Genomic DNA, 19,516 nt, shown 5'->3' with positions numbered 1-19,516 from the left:
TGTGCGGCTCCCGGGTGCTGAAGTGTGCTGTTTCTGGATGCCTCCGTCACATGTTCCTTCACTTCCCGTACGCAGAAACATCAGGAAGTGCCAGCGAGTGCCCCTGGGTTCCAGAGCAGCGGTCCTCGCCGGGGGTCTCTCCACGTTCAGGAGGACCGTTGCGGCGTGCCTGCGAGCAGCTCCCCCGGGGCTCCGAGACCGTCCCACCAGAGTTTTCCGGGCCTGGAAGGGAGACGCGTGGTGGGGCTCTTGGTGTAAAGCTGCGGAGCGCCGGCTCAACCCTGACCCCTCCGCCCCAGGACCCGCTTGCTCCGGTCGCGGGCTCTGGGTAAAAGCGTTAAGCTGTCCTGGCAGACAGGCTCGTGCCTCCGTCCCCGTGGGGAGCCGCGTGGACACAAGGCCCCTGCTCTGTGTCCCGTGGGGCTTGTGGAGTGTAGTTGCCTGGGGAGGTGCCGACGGGCGGGGCAGGCAGATCTGCGTCCAGGAGACGGGTTCGATCCCGTGAGGACGCGTCGCTGGCCTCCGTGTAGCGGGCCTGCCAGCAGGTGGCCGGCTGCTCCTGGGCTTCGGTGCCGGTCCAGTCGCCAGGTGGGCGCCCGGCAGGGCTAGCTGGTGAGCCGGGGCCAGGGCCTGACGTCGAGCCTGTTCAAACAGCCCCGTCCCCATCTCGATGGCCGCTTTGTTCATGGAGTGGGGCGGGGGTTCTCAGCGAGCCGGCTGCTCCCACGACCGGCTGTTTGGTCCACCTGGCAGTGAGTGTCCTCTGTCGGGCTTCTCCTCGGTGGGCACAGCCTGTGCCCGTTTGGAGAGGTGTGTCCCCGTCCAGATCGTCTGTCGCCAATCCTCAAATCCTGTCGGCTCCAAATCTTGGACCGTCCAGCCGAGCTGCCGGCGTCACCCAGGAACCCACGTCGATCGGTACTCGTGCCAGGCGAGGTGCGTGACCGGACGCGCTGCTCGGAGCTAGGGCTTCCCCTCCTCGTTTACCGTAACTTAGAAAACAAAGTTACGGTAAACGAGGACGGTCCTCGGGTCCCTGTGCAGCGGGTGTGTCTGTGGGTGTCAGAGCCGCCCGCTCCTGCCGTACCTTTGCACGTGAGCGTCCGCTGCTGCGCGCCCCGACGCGGGCCAGGAGGTCGACAGCACTCGCTGTTTGCAGGGCACTCGGGCCACGGGGTCACCGATGTCCGTGGTTAGGCGCTTGGCCCGCGTGGCCGAGGCCCTTTCCGCGGAGGATCGACACCCACGGGGTAGGACAGGTTTGACGTGCTTGGAAGATCAGTGCTGGTGTCCTTTGGTCCCTGCTGGAGGCTTGCGACGCATCCTCGTTGCCGCGGGTGTTGAGTTTCCAGGTCTCTCGCACCCTCGGCCTCAGTGGTCGCGCAGCAGTTTCGAGCTCACTCGGGTCCCTCGCCACATGCTGCCTGTGTAGACGGATGGAATTAACACACCCCCAGTGGTCTGTGCTGCCTCTCGACCCAGCGGGGCTGCCTGTTCTCGGGAGGGTGTGGGAGATGCGGTGCCCTGTCTTCCTGCTTCGGAGCACGGAATCCCCGGGAATGCCATTGAGTTGGGGACCCCTGAGTTTGGGACGCTTTATCTCTTGTGGTGGATGGATTGATTTTAATTTTTTTAAATTATCTTTGTTTCTTTTTCAACTTCTATTGGAGTACAGTTCGTTTACAACGTTGTGTTCGTTTCAGGGGTACAGCAAAGTGGATCAGTTACACACGTGCATGTATCCACTCTCTTTTAGATTCTTTTCCTGTCTAGCTTACTACAGAGCATTGAGTAGAGTTTCCTGTGCTCTGCAGCGGGTCCCTATCAGTTACCTGTTTTATATACGGTAGTGTGTACACGTCAATCCCAATCTCCCAGTTTATTATCCCCCTCCTTTCCCCCTGGTAACCGTAAGTTTGTTTTCTGCGTCTGTGACTGTATTTCTGTTTTGTAAATAAGTTCACGTGTACCATTTTTACTTTTAATCTGGTGGTTTATTTAGTTCACTGTTATTGAATTGTCTGCTCGTCAGATCCAGTCAGCAGGTGTCACCGCTGTGGTGGAGGGGGGTGATGCTCTGTGCGGCGCGAGGTGGTCTGTGTGTCTGGACTCAGCGGCAGAGGCAGGGTCGGCGTAGCCCTGAGGCTCCATCGGAAGGAGCATTGCGGGCTCCTGCTCCGTGGGGGGGGGGGCACTGGAAGGGCACGGCTCCGGGCGGGTGGGGGGAGGGCAAGCGGGACGGGACCCCAGGGGAGGAAACACTGAGCGACGGGCGTCTACCGCCGCGGGAGGGCAGGAAGGCGCGCAGCTGCCAGGGAGCAGGCCCTCCGTGAGAGCGTGACCCCCGGGGGCCCCGGGGCGATCACAGCAACGACAGAACCCAACCAGCTCAGCCTGTGACTCGGCCCCCTCACTGACGGCCTGGAAGAGAAAGGCCGGCCAATTTCAGGCATAAAAACTTGGTATGTCAGTCTCTGCCGTCCCACACAGGTCTGACATTTGGTTAAAAAAAAAAAAAAAAAAAAAAAAAATCACAAGACACACAAAACAGCAAGTAGAAACACTCACTGCCAAGAGACAAAGCAACAGAACCAGACTCAATTTGGTAAAAAAAAAAAAAAAAAAAAAAAAAAAAATCACAAGACACACAAAACAGCAAGTAGAAACACTCACTGCCAAGAGACAAAGCAACAGAACCAGACTCAGAGATAATCTGAACGTCGGAACTGTCAGGCAGAGATTCTGGATAACTAGGGTTAACGTGTTGACGGCTCTTGGAGAACGTGTGGAACAGACGGGGGCCTTCGGCGGGGTGGGGGTTGTGTGAGGAGGGGCCGCGTGGATGGAGGTGCTGGGAGCCAAGGTCGGAGCCAAGATCGTGGTGACAGGAAGGATGTCCCTGACGGGCCCGTCAGTGACCTCGCAGCTGAGGGGAGAGGCGCTGGGGCCACCCAGACTGGAGCAAAGAGAAGAATGGGGGGAAAACCGAAAGGATAGGGCACCTGGGATGTGGGGCAGTACCAAACAGTTTGAAGGGATAATGGCCAGTAATTTTATAATGAAAAACATCAAGCTACAGATCCAAACATTTCAGAGAACCCTGAGCAGGGTAAATAACAAAACAAACCTACCCACAACAGAAAACTCCGGGACACATCACATTCAAACCTCTAAAAAGTAAGATAAAGAGAAAAATTTGAAGGCACACGTTGCAAAGAAACAAAGGAATTATAGCAGCTGTCTTGTCAGAAATTGTGGGAGCCGGAGAGAGTGGGGTGATGTCTCTGAGATGCTGGAAAGAGAAAACTGGCATCCCAGAGTCTTCCCAGAAAAATCTCTCAGAAACAGAAAGACTTTTGAAGCAAACAAACAGAATTCATCATCTGCAGACTCGCACAAGAGGTGTTGAAGGAAGCTTTTCAGACAGAAGAAGTGAGAGATACCAGACAAACCTGGGTCTACACACAGAAAATGAAGATTTTTAGACGTGAAGGTAGATCTAAAAAGCATCGTTTTCGTTATTTTTAATCATTCTATACGCTACTGAGTTTCCAAAGCAAAAGCAGTAGCGACGGATCGTGGGCCGCCAGGACAGCAGCACCGAAGATGGGGCGGGAGTGAGGCGATGCTGTTTGCAAACAGCTCTTCAGAAAACCGTAGAGAGACACAAAGAGGCCAGTGTCTAGAGAAACAGTAGATTGTGGTTGCCAGGGGGTGGGAAAGGGGGAGATGCTGGCCAAAGGGCGCAAACTCCCAGGGGTGAGGCTGACACGTCCTGATACCGTGTCAGGTGCTTGAGAGTCGCGGAGAGGGTACATCTCACACATTCTCACCACACGGGTGATTGTGGTCTGGAGTGGAGGAGTTCGCGATACTGCGCGGGGAGCGTATTACCACGTACAGATGCATCACCTGGCAGCTCACACAAAGTTACGTGTCATTTATATCTCAGAAAAGCTGCAGATGAAGCCCTGAGTTGCGGTGCAGCAGGGTGGGGAGGGGGAGCTGTGGTGCCTGGTCTGAGCCGCGTGGGCGGAGCCCAGTCTGACCCACCGCCTCCCCCGGCTCTGGCTGCCTGGGCACAAGCTCGGCAGGGCTGGGTGAGCGCTGAGTAGTCGCCGAGAGTCTCTGCTGTCTGGTCCTTTTCAGAGGAGCTTGCTGAGCCCTGGGCAGGGTGCACAGGGCGGATTCGGGGCTGGCGTCGCGGGAGCTGGGCTCGGGGCTGTGGCAGTTGGCGGGGGTCACAGTGTATTTTGGAAGCAGGACCAGCAGAACACAGAACACAGATTTTCTTTGCAGCAGAGGATCCTGGTCTTTAAAAAAAACCAAAAAAACCTGCCACGTCAACTTACACTCAAGACCAATTGAAAAACTGACCAAAAAAAGGTTATTTTTGTGGAAAGTCGTAGTCAGGCACACATTTCCCTGTGTTTTCGGCAGCCTTCACTCCCTCCACGGTCCAGAAGCATCCCCCAGGGCCCCCCGGGCTCAGATGAGCAGAATGTGAAAACCGGAGGAGGAGGCACACGTTTCGGATGAGGCTGTGCATCCCAAGCGCGTCCGTGCGGCTCAGAGACGTGCTGGGACTTTGCCAGCATCTGGCAGGCATCTACACCGGGTACAGGGTCCGTGCTGCCAAGAGATGCTGCCGTGGGCTGGGTGACTGGTGGACGCTGCACCGAGATGTCCCCATTGCCACCTTGGGCCCCCCGAACACCGGGTCAGACGCTTGTCTTGGGCGGGTGCTTGTTAGAAGCTAACTTGGCTTCAGACCGCGTTGAAGCGAGAATGGCCTTGGGAGGACCTGTGTTCTGGGCTGAATGTGTGCCCCCAGAGTCATGGGTTGAGGTCCCAGCCCCGAGAACCTTTAAGCATGACCCTATCTGGAGATTTACAGACATGATCAAGTGAAAATGAGGTCATTAGGGTGACCAGTGTCCTTATACAAAGGGAAGAGTTAGACAGACCTGCATCAAGGGAAGACGGCCGTCTGCAGCCCTGGGGGCGAGGCCGGGGCAGTTCTCCTGTCACGGCCGCAGCAGGACCAGCCCTGTGACACCTGGGAGGGCTCCGGCCTCCAGACGCGGGACAGGGGGTTCCAGTGTTGAAGCCGCACAGCGTGTGGGGCTTTGTCCAGCAGCCTGGGAAAGTGACAGGGCCCGTTAGCCGGTGGATGGTGAAAGGATGGAGCATCGGGCTTCTTGTCTACACCTGCCAGTGTGTGTTGTGTGAACCTTTGGTGCACATAGGTATGCCAGGTGGTTTCCGGATGAATGATCTGCATGATCTTGTGCTTATCTGTGTAGCTGCTGCTTACAACAGTTATGTATTTTCAGGTGTAAATGCTCCTCAAGTATAGGTTTCACTGCTAGTACAGATGTAAAATACATGTGGTATCAAAAATTTGTGAATGCGGGACATCCCGCCACTTGGTGGTCCAGTGGCCAAGACTGCGCTTCCACTGCAGCGGGTGCGGGTTCGATCCCTGGTCGGGGAACTAAGATCCCACAAGCCGCGTGGTGTGGCCAAAAAAACAAATGGTGAATGCCCAGACACAGTGTTACCCGTCAGAATCCGAAAAATTTAACACGTGGGTCTGGAAGAAAAGGTGGGTTGATGTAAAGAAAAGTACTAAACAGTAGGGCAGGTTGGCGTCCAAATGAGAGCGCTCGTGAGGTGATGCAGGGACGTGGTCCTGGGCTTTGAGAGCGGCCCGACGCCTGGGCTCAGCCCGCCCGCCCTCTGTGCACCCCGCGCCCCGTGACACACGCGAATATGCACGCGCGCGCACACGCGAACATACGCGCGCGCGCGCACACAGTCACGCCGCTTCACGCCTTCCTGAGGAGACGGGAGGAAATTGGTTTTCTGAGATCAGCGCAGGCGGGCGCAGCCCTAGGCCCCCACCGTCAGCCGGCTGCTTTCTCCTCGCAGGTGACGGGACAGCAGAGCCTGCTTCCTGGTCCACACGCTCGCTCAGATCCTTGGGAAGCAGGCCTGGAGCCCAGGGGCAGCGGGCGAGGTGGGGTGGGGCAGTCCCCACCGGGAGACGCTACCCAAACCAGCCACAGTGAGGAGTGGGCAGTGTGGGAGGTTTTATTTCTGCAAAGGGTCCCCGGGGCCGGGTCCAGCAGGTGTGGGTGCGTTTAGGTGCTGGTGACCTACAGTGGAGACCTGGGGTCAGTACGGTGGCCCTGGCCCTTCTGCCTGCTGCTCCTCCGCTCGCCTCCCCCTTCCCTGTCCTTTCCCCTTGCTCTCTTCCTCTCTCCCCAGCCTCCCCCACCGTCATTTCTCCCCCTCTCACTGTCTCTCCTCCTCTGCTCATACCTGCTCACCCTCCCCATCCCCATCTCTCTCCCCCATCACCGTTCCCCCCCAGCCCCCCCAGGTTCACGTGGCCAGGCCTCCTTCTTGGGCGGGCGTGCACACGACCTCAATGCCGCAGAGGCCGCCGTTCGGGGCGCGCACGCAGGGCTGTCGGGCTGCGCTCTGGCCGTGGCGCGCCCACCTCCCAGCACGCTCGGGCGCCCTGCACTCCGCGAAGCAGAAGCTGCACGTCTCCGTCGGCTCGGGCATTGCCCCTGCAGCGCTGCCCGCTTCCATCCAGTGATCTGCTGAGGGGGAGAGGGCGTTGGCCTCGGCCTGGACCCCTCCTCCCCCGCCCTGCACCCCCAGGAGCGGGCCTCACAGCCTGCCTGCGCCCTGCACCCCCAGGGGACCACCTCCGGTTTTAGCCGCCCTGTCCTGGCAAGCGGGGCAAGCCCCGGGGCCCAGCGCCCACCCTTCCTCAGGGCCCTGTCTCTTCTTGCCTTGATGTTGGACCCGATTTCACCAAGACAGATAGGAAACTGTAGGAACTGGCGCCAGGCCGCTCCCCGGGAGAACCGGCCACCGCGCTCCACTCAGAAGCGGGGGCTGAGCCAGGACACGGGGGTGTCCAGGGCCCCACGGCGCACTCACCCTTGGAGGACTTGGCCTGCATCCGACATGGCCCGGGGGGGGGCTGGCAGGAGACCTGGTCCCCCCTCCTCTTGAGGAAGCAGGCCACGGCCAGCAGGAAGCAGCAGACGATGGCGCAGAGGCAGAGCCCCAGCGTGCTGTAGACCAGGGCCAGCTGGTCGGCGCTCAGCTTTAGCCCTGGGGGAGCTGCAAGACAGCGGGGGGCCCGGAGTCAGGAGGGGCCCCTCCCTGAAGCATCCCCTCCTCCGGCCAGCAGCCCCTCGTCCTGCTCAATTGCTCCCTCCTCGTGAGCCCCAAACAAGCCATGCGGCCACCCCCACGCCCCCTCGGGGGGCCGGGAGACCCGGAGCTGGGCGCCCTTTGCCCTTCTCTCTCGCCGTGGGGTGTAGCTTGGGACAGTACCAGAGGTGGACGGATGACCAGGTGGACAGTGGTCCAGGGAGGGTGTTTGTCTGACCAGGGAGCGCGTGCTTTGAGAGAGACGGTTTTTGCTCCTGAGCCTGGGGGGCCTGGGGAAATGGGGCGCTGGCCCCTCTCCTCTCAGGGCCCTGAGCCAAAGCCCTGCCCTCGAAATCTGTCCCGGGCCCTGGGATCGGGCGCCCCCAGCCCGGGAGGAAGGGCTGCTGGCCGCCTGCTGCTCTGGCTGCACGCAACACTTTCTCTAGCGTGTCCCTGACCCTCGCGCTCTGTGAAGGAGCATCGCTCGCCCCCTTTAGAGGTTGAGGTGTAGCCCACGCTGCCAGGTTCACGGCCGGGAAGATGAGGGGGTGGTTAGTGTGTTCTCAGGCTCGTGCAGCCGCCGCCCGTGCGCCTGGGGTGCGTCCAGCACCGCGTCGCGCCCCCCGTCCGCCCCGGGCCCCACCACGCTGTCTCTGTCGCCTCTTCTGGACACTTCCTACCAGGGGAATTGTGCAGCACGGGACCTTCACGTCCGGCCTCTCCGCGTGTTTCTAAGGCTCCGGCGTGTGGCCGCGTGTGTTGGGCCTGAGTAGCGTTGCACTGCGTGGATGCATCACATCGCGTGTGTTTGTCCGCTGGGAGCATTTTGCTTGTTTGCACCCTTTGGCGGCCGTGAAGGCTTGTGTGCATGTTTCGTGTGCACGTGTGTGTGCAGCTCTCGTGGACGCGTCCCGCGAGTGTAGTTGCCGGGTCAGGTGGTGCCTCTGTGCTGAGCCGTCTGAGGATCCTGCAGGCTGTTCCCGCTGTGGCCGCGCCGTCTTACAGTCTGTTTCTCAGATGACAAAACCGAGCCTCAGACCTGGTCACAACTGCAGAGGTGCACCTGGGGGCAGGTCTGACGGGCTCCATGCCGGGGCTCCAGGCCAGCCACGCACACATGACGAGGGTGGACACTGTCCCTCTTCGTGACGCTTCTTAGAGTCAGGGTTTTATGAAGTGACAGCTGGCCGGTGCCCCCCTGGCGTTCACAGAGCTCTGGGTGGGCTGTTGGCGCCACCCCAGGCCGGCGGCGTCCGTGTGTCCCAGCCCCCGGGCCCCCACCTGCTCGCCGGCTCCTGCGCGTCCCTGGGATAAAATAAAGCCGTCGGCCTGGCCGGATTAGCGGGGGAGAGGCCGACAGCCTTCACATGGGAGGTGGAATTCCCAGCTCCCAGACGCTGCTAAGTACACAGCGAACTGCCGGGTGGATTTGAGACCGAACATCTGCGTGTTTCAGGTGTTTTCAGCTGAATTCTAACACTCAGACGACCTCGAGGCCGGCCGCTGGCGTTCGGAGACGGTCCTCGATTCCTGCCCTTCCCGTCGGGCTGGGCCGGGCCCCCCTGCACCCAGCAGTACACAGTAGAGGGGACGCAGGGCCTGGCCTGTGCCATGACGAGGTCTGGCAGCCTCTGCTCTGCTCTCCCGGGCACCCTCAGCCACCACGTGAGGAGGGTGATTTGGGGCTTCCTGAGGGAAATGGAACCAGTTCCTGCCTGGTGACCCGCTCCTAGAGCATGCTTCGCGAAGGCCCTGGATCCAGAGGGCAGGTGCAGTTAAAACTGCGGAAGATGTCACCTTCCACCTCTGTCCCAGGCTGGCGACGCAGGCGCATCTGGGTGGGGTGGTCTCCTCTGAGGGCCACGTGCAGCCACCTGCCAACGCGGACACGCCCTTTCCAGGCTTGTGGACTCACCACCTTCACTTCTAGGCACGTGGATGCAGGCATTTGCTGGGCTTTGTTTACAGGGAGAGCCGGAGACCAGCTACGTGGTGGGTCCTGAGATGGGCTGACCCTCAGGAGCAGGAGGTGAACAGGGAGAGAGAGGTGGGCGCTTGGGATTCTGCCTGGCGTGGAATAGGCTTAGACAAGAGCGTGTGGGAACCGACAAGCCCAGACTGCAGCAGGTGTTGCTCCTGGGCAGAGACTTTCCCCAAAACTCGCTTTTTAACACCTTCTTTCTTCCGTCACGATCCGTGCGCGTCGTCCTTTCCAAACGGGACCGGCGAGGAGCGTGCTGGCTGCCTCGCTTGTTAAAGCCGAGTCAGAGGCTGGCCAGGTGCGGGGACGGGGTCCCCAGCCACCGCCGTGCTTCCTCTGTTCAATCGCCAGCTGTTCGGCTCTGCAAGCTCGGTCGCTGCCCTCTGTCGGCCCTCAGTGACCTGGCCCCAGAGCGGAGCGGCCTCGCCCAGTGTCTGCCTGGTCTGCTGACCCCGGTGGGCGCAGGGGCTTCAGTCGGGAAAGGATGTGAGCTCTGTCCTTGCCTGAGAGCCAGGCCTGCGGCGCAGTTCTGAGCACCGCCACCAGGGGGCACAGCGGATGGTTTATTTCCAAGCGGGTTTTCCGTTCGATTTGTTCCGTGCTTGTACTGTTTTCAGAGTCAGTCTCGCCTAGAAACAGGATTTCCCCGACTGCTGCTGCTGGGCTGGAGCTCGGGCTGGCCACGCGGGCAGTGCTGTGACCTGTCCTGCGGGGCCTTGGTGTAACCGAGGCAGGACAGGTTTTGAGCCTGGGCCCTGCGGCCACCCCGCTCACGGTCAGGCCTGCCTCCTGGTGAAATGGGGCAGACGCTCTGGCCTCCGCGCTGTTGGTAGCAGCTCGACCCGGTGGAACGTTCCGCCAGCATCCCCACGGCCCCAGCCCAGCGAGCAGGCCGGTCAGGGGAGGGGTGAGGGGGGATCCCGGGGCTTTCTGCCCCGCTTCCCTGGCCTCAGCCCTGGGGATGAAGAGGGGGCCTGGGGCAGCCGCCACGGTGACATCTCTTGCCGCCGTCGGGGGCGGGGGTGGGGGGGGAGACAACGCTCCACGCCCCGAGATAAAAAGCCAGAGACAAGACCAACCCCCAGGCCGCCATGCAGGATGTGCGCCCAGGGCAGCCATCAGCCTCCCACAAGGGGCCTGGCAACCTGCACGCAGGACCTCACGACCTGGTTTGGGGAAGAAGCCTTTGCAGGTGTAATCAAGTTAAGGATCTGGGGCAGGAAGGCCCAGGGCGGCTGAGGCCCCGCGAGAGCCCTGTGAGGGGGGTGCCGGGCTGACTGTCCCCGGTGGGGACAGGGAGATACAGAGTCTGGAGACGTCCCAGGTCACCCGTGCTCACGCCACCCAGAGCTCCGAACCCGGGACCCAGGAGGCCCTTGAATAGGGCCTGGGGGCTCCGTGGGCTCGGATAAGAAGAGCAAACCTTAATTTTCTCTAAAACTCAGCCTTTGCTCCCACCGTGTAGCCGTCGCAGCCCCAGTGGCGCTAGCAGTGGCTGCACCCTGTCCACGGAGAATCTGTGTGTTTCCGCTCCCAGCCCCTCCCAGCACGTGCACATGCTGTGCCCTCTGCCTGGAACACCTTTCTCCACCTCGTCTCTTAGATGTATGCCTTCCTTTTAAACGAGCAGGTACTGCGAGCTGATCCTGGTACGCAGCGCAGCAGCCCCGTGAAGGCAGATGATCTCAGTCTTACGGAAACGCTCAGCCTCAGAGGGGTTAAGTGACTTGCTCGAGGTCACACGGTTGGTGGGAGACGGAACCAGGGGTCTGGCCCCCAGTCTGCCTTGAAGGCCTCTCCTCGGGGAAGCCTTCCTCGCCCCACCGCACCCCGGCTGGGGGATGTCGTCGCCACGTACTGAGGTTGTCACTCAGTCATTTGTCTCTCCCGTCAGACTGTGGCTTGCGTGTGGTCAGCGACAGGGTCTGCCTGACTCTTGCACCCGCCCCCCCGGCACAGCTGAGCCCTCCACAGTTACCGTCAAATGAAGGGACGGCCATTCCGAGAGACGTGGAGGGGCCAAGGTGGGGGCTGGCAGGGCGGGGAGTGAGTGGGGGGGGACAGGTCAGCCCCGCTGCCGCGGGCAGTGTGTCCTGCACGCCCTGCCCTTAACACCCAGGGTGCGCGCCCGGCACTTCCTGTTCACAGTCCCCACCAAACCCAGCTCTCGCATCACCTGCACGCCCAGGTGTCAGGACACAGCAGGACACACGTAAGCCCCAGACCTCCAGGGGGACACGGGGCAGGTGCGGCGAGGCTCGGGAGGCCGCACCATGGAGCGACTGGGACAGCGGCTGCGGCAGGTCACGTGTGGTCACGCTGACCCCACTGGCTCCTGGAAGGTCTGTCCGCACTTCCTGGGGGATTCGTCCCTGGAGGGTCCACCCCAGGCCCTCTGGAGAGGGGGCTTGGCTGGTGGTCACAGACAGGAAGGGCTAACGGTGTCACGCTGGCAGGAGGCCCCCTAAGTGGGCGACGGCGCCCCAGAGCACCGTTCCGGGGTTTGCCTCTTGCAGAGCGGGCAAACTTCGGAACCCGCAGGCCGGGCCCGAGTCCCCGCTCAGCTGTGCGCTGACTCTCCGGGTTTTGAGACTCAGTTTCTCTGTCTGTAAAGGGGAATCTGTGGCACCGGAGGTGGACGGGGTTCTGGGATTGGCTGGAAGAGTCAAATACGTCACTGAGTGCAGGGCAGGCGTGGGGGTCACCAGACCTTGGAGAGCAGCCCCCTTTGTGGTTCCATTTGTCTCCGCCTCCCCCGTATCCACGCCCTCTGTGGGTGAATCTGCATTTCCTCTCACAAGAGGCTGTGCTGGATAAAAACCGGCCACAAACCCCCCACAGCTACAAATCCTTCGCCTCTCCTCCAGCCGAGAGTGGGGTCTGTCTCCCCCGCCTTGAATCTGGCTGGCTTTGCCTCTGGAGGGATAGGATGCAGCAGATGATGGGTGCCAGCTCTGGGCCAAGAGGTTCGGAGGCCCGTGTGTCACCTCTGACACTCCTGCCCGCCCGCTGGCCCCAGGGGAGGAGGAGAGGCTCAGGAGCAGAGCCCCTCCAGCTGACTCCAGCCAGGCCCTACGCCATGAGGAATAACACGCCATGGAATCTGTGGGCTATTTGTTACATGGCAGCAGCTTACTGACGGGAGAGCAGAACAGAGTAAGAGACCACAGTCTAACCGAGAAGAACCAGGCTGGGCGCTTTGTTATCAGGACACATGAAGCCTGTTCTCATGGAAGTGATGTCATGAGGAAAGTCACAGAGAAGGAGGAAAACCAGCCAGCGCCTGGCAGACCAAGAGCACCATAAACGTCAAGTGTTTGCGGGTCCACATCCCCACCCAAGCCCCGTCCTTTCTGACGCCACAGAGCAGAGTAGCTGAGCCAAGAGGTGTTTTCTGGGAGGATTAATTAGGTCATTTCCAGTGCTCGGCACTTAGTAGGCGCCCAGTTCAAGGGACCCCCTCTCACATATCTAAGGAGGCCCATCTCCACCGTGAGCTTTTTTGGTAGTACTTTTCCTTCTCATTCTTGGGAAGTCTCCGTTGTCTCTAAATGGAGTGGCGGTCTTGCTCACAGGTTAGCTGTGCTGTCCACTCGCTACCCTGTGTTCTAAGAATTCATTCAGCCACCATTATGAGTCTCCCAACTGTCAGGTCTGTTTTCTTCTTTTGCTTCCTTCTTGCCCACAGACTTCTGTAAAGTTTGCCCAATTTTTTTTTTCTATCCTGTGATGATCCCCCCACCCCCCTGGTTTCTGGCCATTTGCCTGCACTGGACTTCCTGCTTTGCAGCCTCTCCTTATTGAGGCCTGGTGCCTGCCTTCCACCCACTCTGACCCTTGGACACCGCGCAGGCCAACCTTAGGTGGCTTACCTGGACCCACATCCGAGCCTCTGTGCTCTGATCCTTGGTACCTCCCTAGGTTGTCTGCCCGGGTCAAGGCCTCTCCGGTCCGCTGTCTCCTGACCTCTGGTGGGAGGTTCACTTGACTCCTGAACTTGTTCTCACAGAAGTGTGTGCATTGCTTGGGGTGACGTCCACAGATGGAGGCACAGCTGATACAGTCCCCCAGGAGCTGGTCATAGTACCTGCCTTGCTCTTTGCGGCAGCTGAGTGACTCTGGGAGACAGAGATGCGTGATGCTGCTGGGTGACAGACACAGGCAGGAACTGGAGGTCTGGCCTCAAAGGGTATCAAAGGTAAAAAAAAAAAAATCCTAGTGCATTTCCCCAAAAGCAATTCCAGGGTAATCCAAGTCCTCTTCCAGTATGCAAATGTAAGACTATACATTGTCCTCTAAGTACTGTTTTAGCTGCATCACACGCATTTTGACATGTAGTATTTTTTTCTATACCTAGTTTAGAATGTTCTTATTTTTCACTATTATTTTTTCTTTGACCTATATATTATTTAAAGGAGCATTTCTTAGTACTAACTGTATAAGGGTTTTCTAGTTATCTTTTAAGTTATTACATTGTCACATAACTTCTTTACTTGGGTTTTTCAAACCTCATAAGGAAGAAACATGTCTCATATAAACATAAGGAATGGAGAACAAAGCCAGAATCTGCCTTAGCAAGTTGGAGAAGGGGACTGGAGGGAAGGTGAGAAAGCTCAAATTAATAGTGTTTTTTCTGTCTTAATAATAAATGAGAATTTCAGGAGCTTAACCAGGCATGAGTGCCAGGGGGCAGAAGCCAGGTAAACTGAAGCCCATTCACACTTGCTGGAGAGAGCAGTTTTGAGTGCCATAAGAAACCTATACTTTCACAGGGTAGGTTTCCCTTGTCTCTGAGATTCATTCGTATGAAAATGTGACTCGCATGCAGGTTTTCAGGGCGCACTTTGAAGGCAGCACAAGACAGAGGCCAAGAACCCAGACCTTGAAGCCACGCGGGCTTGGGGAAGCTCTGGTCCGCCACTTCGCGTGGTGGGCTTGGCCCCTCCGTACCCCAGTCTCCCGTTTTCCAGGAGAGGAATAATTATAACGGTGGTGATTTCTTACGGTTGTTATGAGGATTTGAAGTCCCCAGCACAGTGCCTGACACGTAATGAATAACGCTCAAGGTTTAAATAGAATATTCACGTGTGCCTCTTTGCGATGCAAACACGCCAACACTTACATCCTTTTCAGAGTAGAAGACAAAACCAGGAAGGCATGCATTCGGGACCTCAGGGGAGACTCGGGTGATCCTGTCAGGACCAATGACCACCCCTTGCCCTTGCCCTGCTGTGGCCCTGGACCCTCCTGACCCCGACACTCACAAGGTGGAGTTAGCCTGATGGCAGCAGTGTTCCCGGGCTTGCCGTGACCTCCTCTCCTCCTTGGGAACTCCCATGTGGCTGTGCAGGTGACAGCTCCACAGACCACCAGCCCTCACTGCCTGACCTCACAACCTCCCCTCTGGGCTTTGATAGTCCCTGTTGTATTTTCCCGCCTCCATGCCTTTGTCCACGCTGGCCCCTCCTCCAGGGGTGCCCTTCCCCCTCATCTGACTTCTGCGTCTGTGGACTCTTTAACAATCCATCTCAGGTGGCGCTTCCTACCAGAAAACTTCCTTGCTCCCCAACCCATCAGCTGGACGTGGTCTCTCCCAACTGTGGCGTTTTATGGTAGTTCACCTTTTTACCGTGAAGTGGAGTCATTTCTCGCACTAGATAATAGCCTCCTTGAAGGATCTGTCAGATTCCTCTTTCCAGGGGTTTGTGGGGCAACACAGTGAATGTCCACCTCGTTAACGGATAGTGGCTCAGAGCCATGGTGTTGCAGACTCAGAAAGTTGTTGTTCAAATCCTAACTCTTCCACTGTTGTGCTGTGTGATCTTGGGCAAGTCACTCAGCCTCTCTGAGCCCCACTCAGCCAGTATTTATGAAGCACTTACTATGTGTCAGGCACTGTGCTAGGCTTAAGAAAGGAATTGAGCTCTCAGTCGGGTGGTTGAGACACATGAACACGCAGGAAAGAACGTGTGGTACAAGCTGTGATAAGTTCCATCAGGGAAAGAACAAGTTACGAAAAAGCAAGCAAAAGACACTTTTCAAGACAATTAGAGAAAACTGGATATGGCCTGAGTGCAGATGATATTAAGGAATTATTGCTGGGGGTCATAAAATATTGAGGTTATATTTTAAAGGCCCTTATGTGTTAGGGATTCGTGATCCAGTATTTACAGGTAAAATAATATGAGTTCTTGGACTGGCTTTAAACTACACAAGGAAAAAAACTGGGGACTGAAAAGGTGGAATTTCTAAAGCTGCTGATGGGTAGACAGGTTTATCATGCTGTCCTCTCTCTCTGTCATAATTTCTATAATAAAGAGCTTCAGAAGAAAGAGCAGAGAATGATGAAGGAGGGCCCACTTTCCATCCGGCAGTCAGAGAGGACCTCTCGATTTGGGGCTGAGACCTGAAGGCCGGGTAGGAGGGAGCCCAGGGGAGAAGGTGGGGAAGTGCATCCCTGTGCAAAGGCCCTGAGGCAGGAAGGAACGGAGCATGCTTGGGAAGCTGCAGGGAGGGTAGGAGGGTCGAAAGGTAGAAGGTGCCACAGTGTCCATCTCCCGTCTCCCTCCACCCCTCCTCAGGCCCCAAGTGCAGGCCAGGGGGACCTCGGGGGGCAGGAGGGGCATCCAGCCCGGGCTCGGGCCCCAGAACTCACTGCAGAAGGCTGCACAGGTGCGTGGACTCTGATTGCTGCAGATGGTTTTGCAGGAGACGCAGGCGTTCAGCAGCGGGTCCCAGAACTGCTCCTCAGGGCAGGGCTCCATGGCCACCCCCAGCCGCAGGCCCTGTGGGGCTGAGAGGCAGGGAACGTGAGGGCAGCTGGCACCGCCGGAGGCCGGAGCCCAGGCGGCCTCTCCCGCTCGCGTTCCCTGGGGGAACAGGCAAAGCTGGTTTCTGCCCCAGTTGTACTTGCTGGGCAACCCGGGGCTGACACCCTGAGCCTCAGTTTCCCGTCTGGGGCACGGCAGTTCTGAGGCCCCTCTGGCATCAGTGGAGCCCTGCTCGGCCCCGTTCTCTGCCCTCGTGAACGTGCACACGCCTCCTGCCACAGGATCTTTGCACGTGCTGGTCCCTTTGCACCCCATGCTCTTCCTGGTCATTTCCTCCTGACCCCTCAGATCTCTGTTGTAACTTCGTTTCTTCAGGGAAGCCTTTCTGACACCCTCCCACCCCGGATTGGGACTTGCCCCTTCTGCACTCCGATGTGCTCTTGTCACTGTTGTCACTTGGCTTTTGTGATGCAGTTATTTGATACTGTCTCCCCATTAACTGGGAGCGTCACGCAGGCATAGATGCTAATTGTTTTGTTTGCTGCTGGGTCCTCAGAACCTAGATAGTGCCCAGGACATAGTAGGTGCTCATTAAATGAATGAATTAGAAAGAAAAGCAGACCTAGCCAGTGCCTAGCGAACAGCAAGCACTCAATAAATGTCCGTTCCTTTCCCTTGCTCTTTTGCTGAGATGTGAGACACACACAATGACACATCTCAAGAGTACAGCTTGACGAATCTTTCCACGTGTACACACCTGTGTCACGACCACCACGTCAAGGTGGTGAACATTTCTTGTACCCTGATGACTCCCATGGGCCCCTCCCACCCCACATCCACTCCCAGAGGTAACTTCTGTCCTGAGTTTGAACACCACAGGGCCAAAGGCTGCTGGTACTGCCCGTTCTTGAACTTTCATGTCTGTATTCTTTGGCTCTGCAAGGCATCTGGGACTCATTCCAGATGGTTGTGTGTTGCTGAGTCTTCTGTAATTTTCTGCCTAATTTCATGGCATTTTCCTCCCCAACAACTTCTTTTAAACATTTTGTGAGGCACTTGTTTATTCTTTAATGGAAGTCCACTGAGGAAAGACCAGCGGCTCCCACTCGACCCGGCAGCTTAACCACCTGGGTTTATCCTCCTTCCCCTCTTGAAACCAAACCGAAAGGGCAGGAAAAGATAGTTGTCCTCAAAGATGGAATGGAAGAAGTGACTGCAGCAGGGGACAGGTGTCAGCAACGTTTTGGAGGACGGAAGGCAGAGGGCCGGGGGTGACAGGCTTCAGTTGAAGATCTCTCTCTGTTGAAGCTCGCGGGGAGGAAGCGGAATTGAGTCACCGAATGCTAGGAACCTCCTGGAACTGGGGCACTAGGACCTCTGGCCGTGGGGGATGGGAGGGCAGAGCAGTGAAATAGGGTTGGATGGAGACTTACATAAAGTCTGGGCTTGACCCCAGGCAGGCCACGGCCCCTCACCCACCCGAGCAGGAGGTTGGGGTCTCCTCAGACACAACTGAGGAGGGGTGGCAGCGAGATCCACTGTCCCCCTAGCCACACCTCAGGAGTGCTGTGGCCAGGTTTGTCAAAGATGTGTCCTTCCCCATCCTGCAACTGGCAGGAAACCAGCAGACTCTGCTCTGGAAAAACTGACCCAGAGGAAAAGCCCTGGAGGCACTGACTGGGAGATTCTTTCAAGAAAATGACCACGCTGCTGCCTGACCACTAGAGCAAAGCTTCTGTGTGAAAACCCCGTCCATTTACCCAGAACTTCCAATCAGCCATTAGTGCCTCAGGGTGAACTGTGAACCGCAGCCAAGGGTCACCTGATACTGGAGCACCACCTCTGCATGAAGGAGACCTCGGACGATGCAAGCAGAAGAAATCCGCCCAGTGGCAATAGAGAACAGAAGAAAACTACAAGGTGACAACAAGACATCCTTAGAAAGAGAACTGAACTTTTATATCCACGAGAAAGAATGGTGTGCTAATTTTTTTTTTTTTTTTTCCGGCTTGTGGGATATTAGTTCCCCAACCAGGGATCAAACCCGGGCCCTCAACAGTGAAAGTGTGGAGTCTCAGTCACTGGCACTGGACTGCCAGGGAATTCTCAGTGATGTGCTACTTTTTTTTTTTTTTGGCGGTACGCGGGCCTGTCACTGTTGTGGCCTCTCCCGTTGCGGAGCACAGGCTCCGGACGCGCAGGCGCAGCGGCCGTGGCTCACGGGCCCAGCTGCTCCGCGACACGTGGGATCCTCCCAGACCGGGGCACGAACCCGCATCCCCCGCATCGGCAGGCGGACTCTCAACCACTGCGCCACCAGGGAAGCCCCCGATGTGCTACTTTTAAAGAATTGTATGCATAGAACAAATAAGAATGACTAGAAATTTAAAAATATAATAGCCGGAATAAAAACATATGTTGAAGGGTTATAAGATATAATTGAAGAAATATCCCAGAAAATCGGAAAAGATATGAAAAGTATGGAATTATATCAGGACGTCCGGAGGTTGACTGATGGGAGTTCCAGAGAAAACAGATTTGAAAGACAGCCTCCAGATTCAAAGAGCCAATCAGGTATCCTGCACAATAAATTCTCTCAAACCAAGACCCACCATCGTGAAATTCAGGAGCAGCAGAGACTTGGAGGAGATTCTAAAGCCTCCTTGAGAACAAGCAGGTCACCTACAGGGACCTGCTCTGTGAGTTAGGAACTCTGTGGACGTTTCAAATCAAAGGGGGGGGCCTGAGAGCGATGCCAGGGAAGACGGCCAGGAGGAAGCCCCAGCGACCTGCTTCTCCGCTAGCGGCCATCAAGCTGGCAGCCTTGGCTGAAGTAACGATATTGGAGCTCCGGGGTTGTCTGTGGGACAGTTGGGCAAAGAGGCTGGTAGATTTGGGGGAGTTTTGGTGCCTTTCGGCCTATAGTGGGGTGGTGGCTGTTCATGTCCCTGGGGCAACTTGCTGGGACCTGGATGGGCAGTAAGGACCTTGTCCTCTGAATGTTGGGATAACGGGTTCTAATCGCTGGTTGCCGCTTTTGATCGCTGAGGAGCCAGCACAGAGGGTGGTGGTCATTGTTTCAGCCTCCCTGGGCTGAAGTGACTCCCAGGGGATTGGAAGAGATCTACTGCCCCCCATTTGGGGAGTCACACATTTAGGAAAATCTTTGTCAGGTCACTGGCTGACTGCAGAGATGAAGGAACAGAAACTTTGGTGACCACACACAAGGAATACATACCTTGCAAAAATAGTTTGGAAGAGTCACAAACAGACTCCAGCTCTCAGCAACAAAAAATTCAGCAATCCCTGAGGAGTGAGAGAGTTAAATTTCCAGACTTACCACAATGTAATGCACAAAATGTTCAGTTCTCAAAAAACTTACAAAACATACAGAGAAACAGGAAAATATGGCACATTCACAGAAAAAAAAGACTGACAGAAACCATCCCTGAGGAAGCCTAGACATTGGAAATATTAGTCAAAGATGTTAAATCTACTGGCTTAAATATGTTCCATGAGCTACAGGAAACCACAAAGAACTAAAGGAGATCAGGAAAACGATGTAAGAACAAAACGAGGATATGAA

The 19,516-nt window shown here is 57.1% G+C and overlaps 1 protein-coding gene across 1 annotated transcript; it reads right to left on the bottom strand.

The window, feature by feature from the left end:
• Positions 1–6,390: 6,390 nt before the first annotated feature.
• On the bottom strand, positions 6,391–16,849 carry TNFRSF13B (TNF receptor superfamily member 13B). Its single transcript, XM_024127746.1, has 5 exons — positions 16,765–16,849; positions 15,816–15,953; positions 13,033–13,278; positions 6,961–7,146; positions 6,391–6,614 (listed from the first exon to the last, which is right to left on the bottom strand). The coding sequence occupies exons 1-5, from the start codon at positions 16,847–16,849 to the stop codon at positions 6,391–6,393; spliced, it is 879 nt and encodes a 292-aa protein (XP_023983514.1).
• Positions 16,850–19,516: the final 2,667 nt, after the last annotated feature.

The sequence above is a fragment of the Physeter macrocephalus genome, chromosome 14, assembly GCF_002837175.3.
Source record: "Physeter macrocephalus isolate SW-GA chromosome 14, ASM283717v5, whole genome shotgun sequence".
NCBI lineage: Eukaryota > Metazoa > Chordata > Mammalia > Artiodactyla > Physeteridae > Physeter > Physeter macrocephalus.
This window is presented reverse-complemented; position numbering and strand designations above follow the sequence as displayed.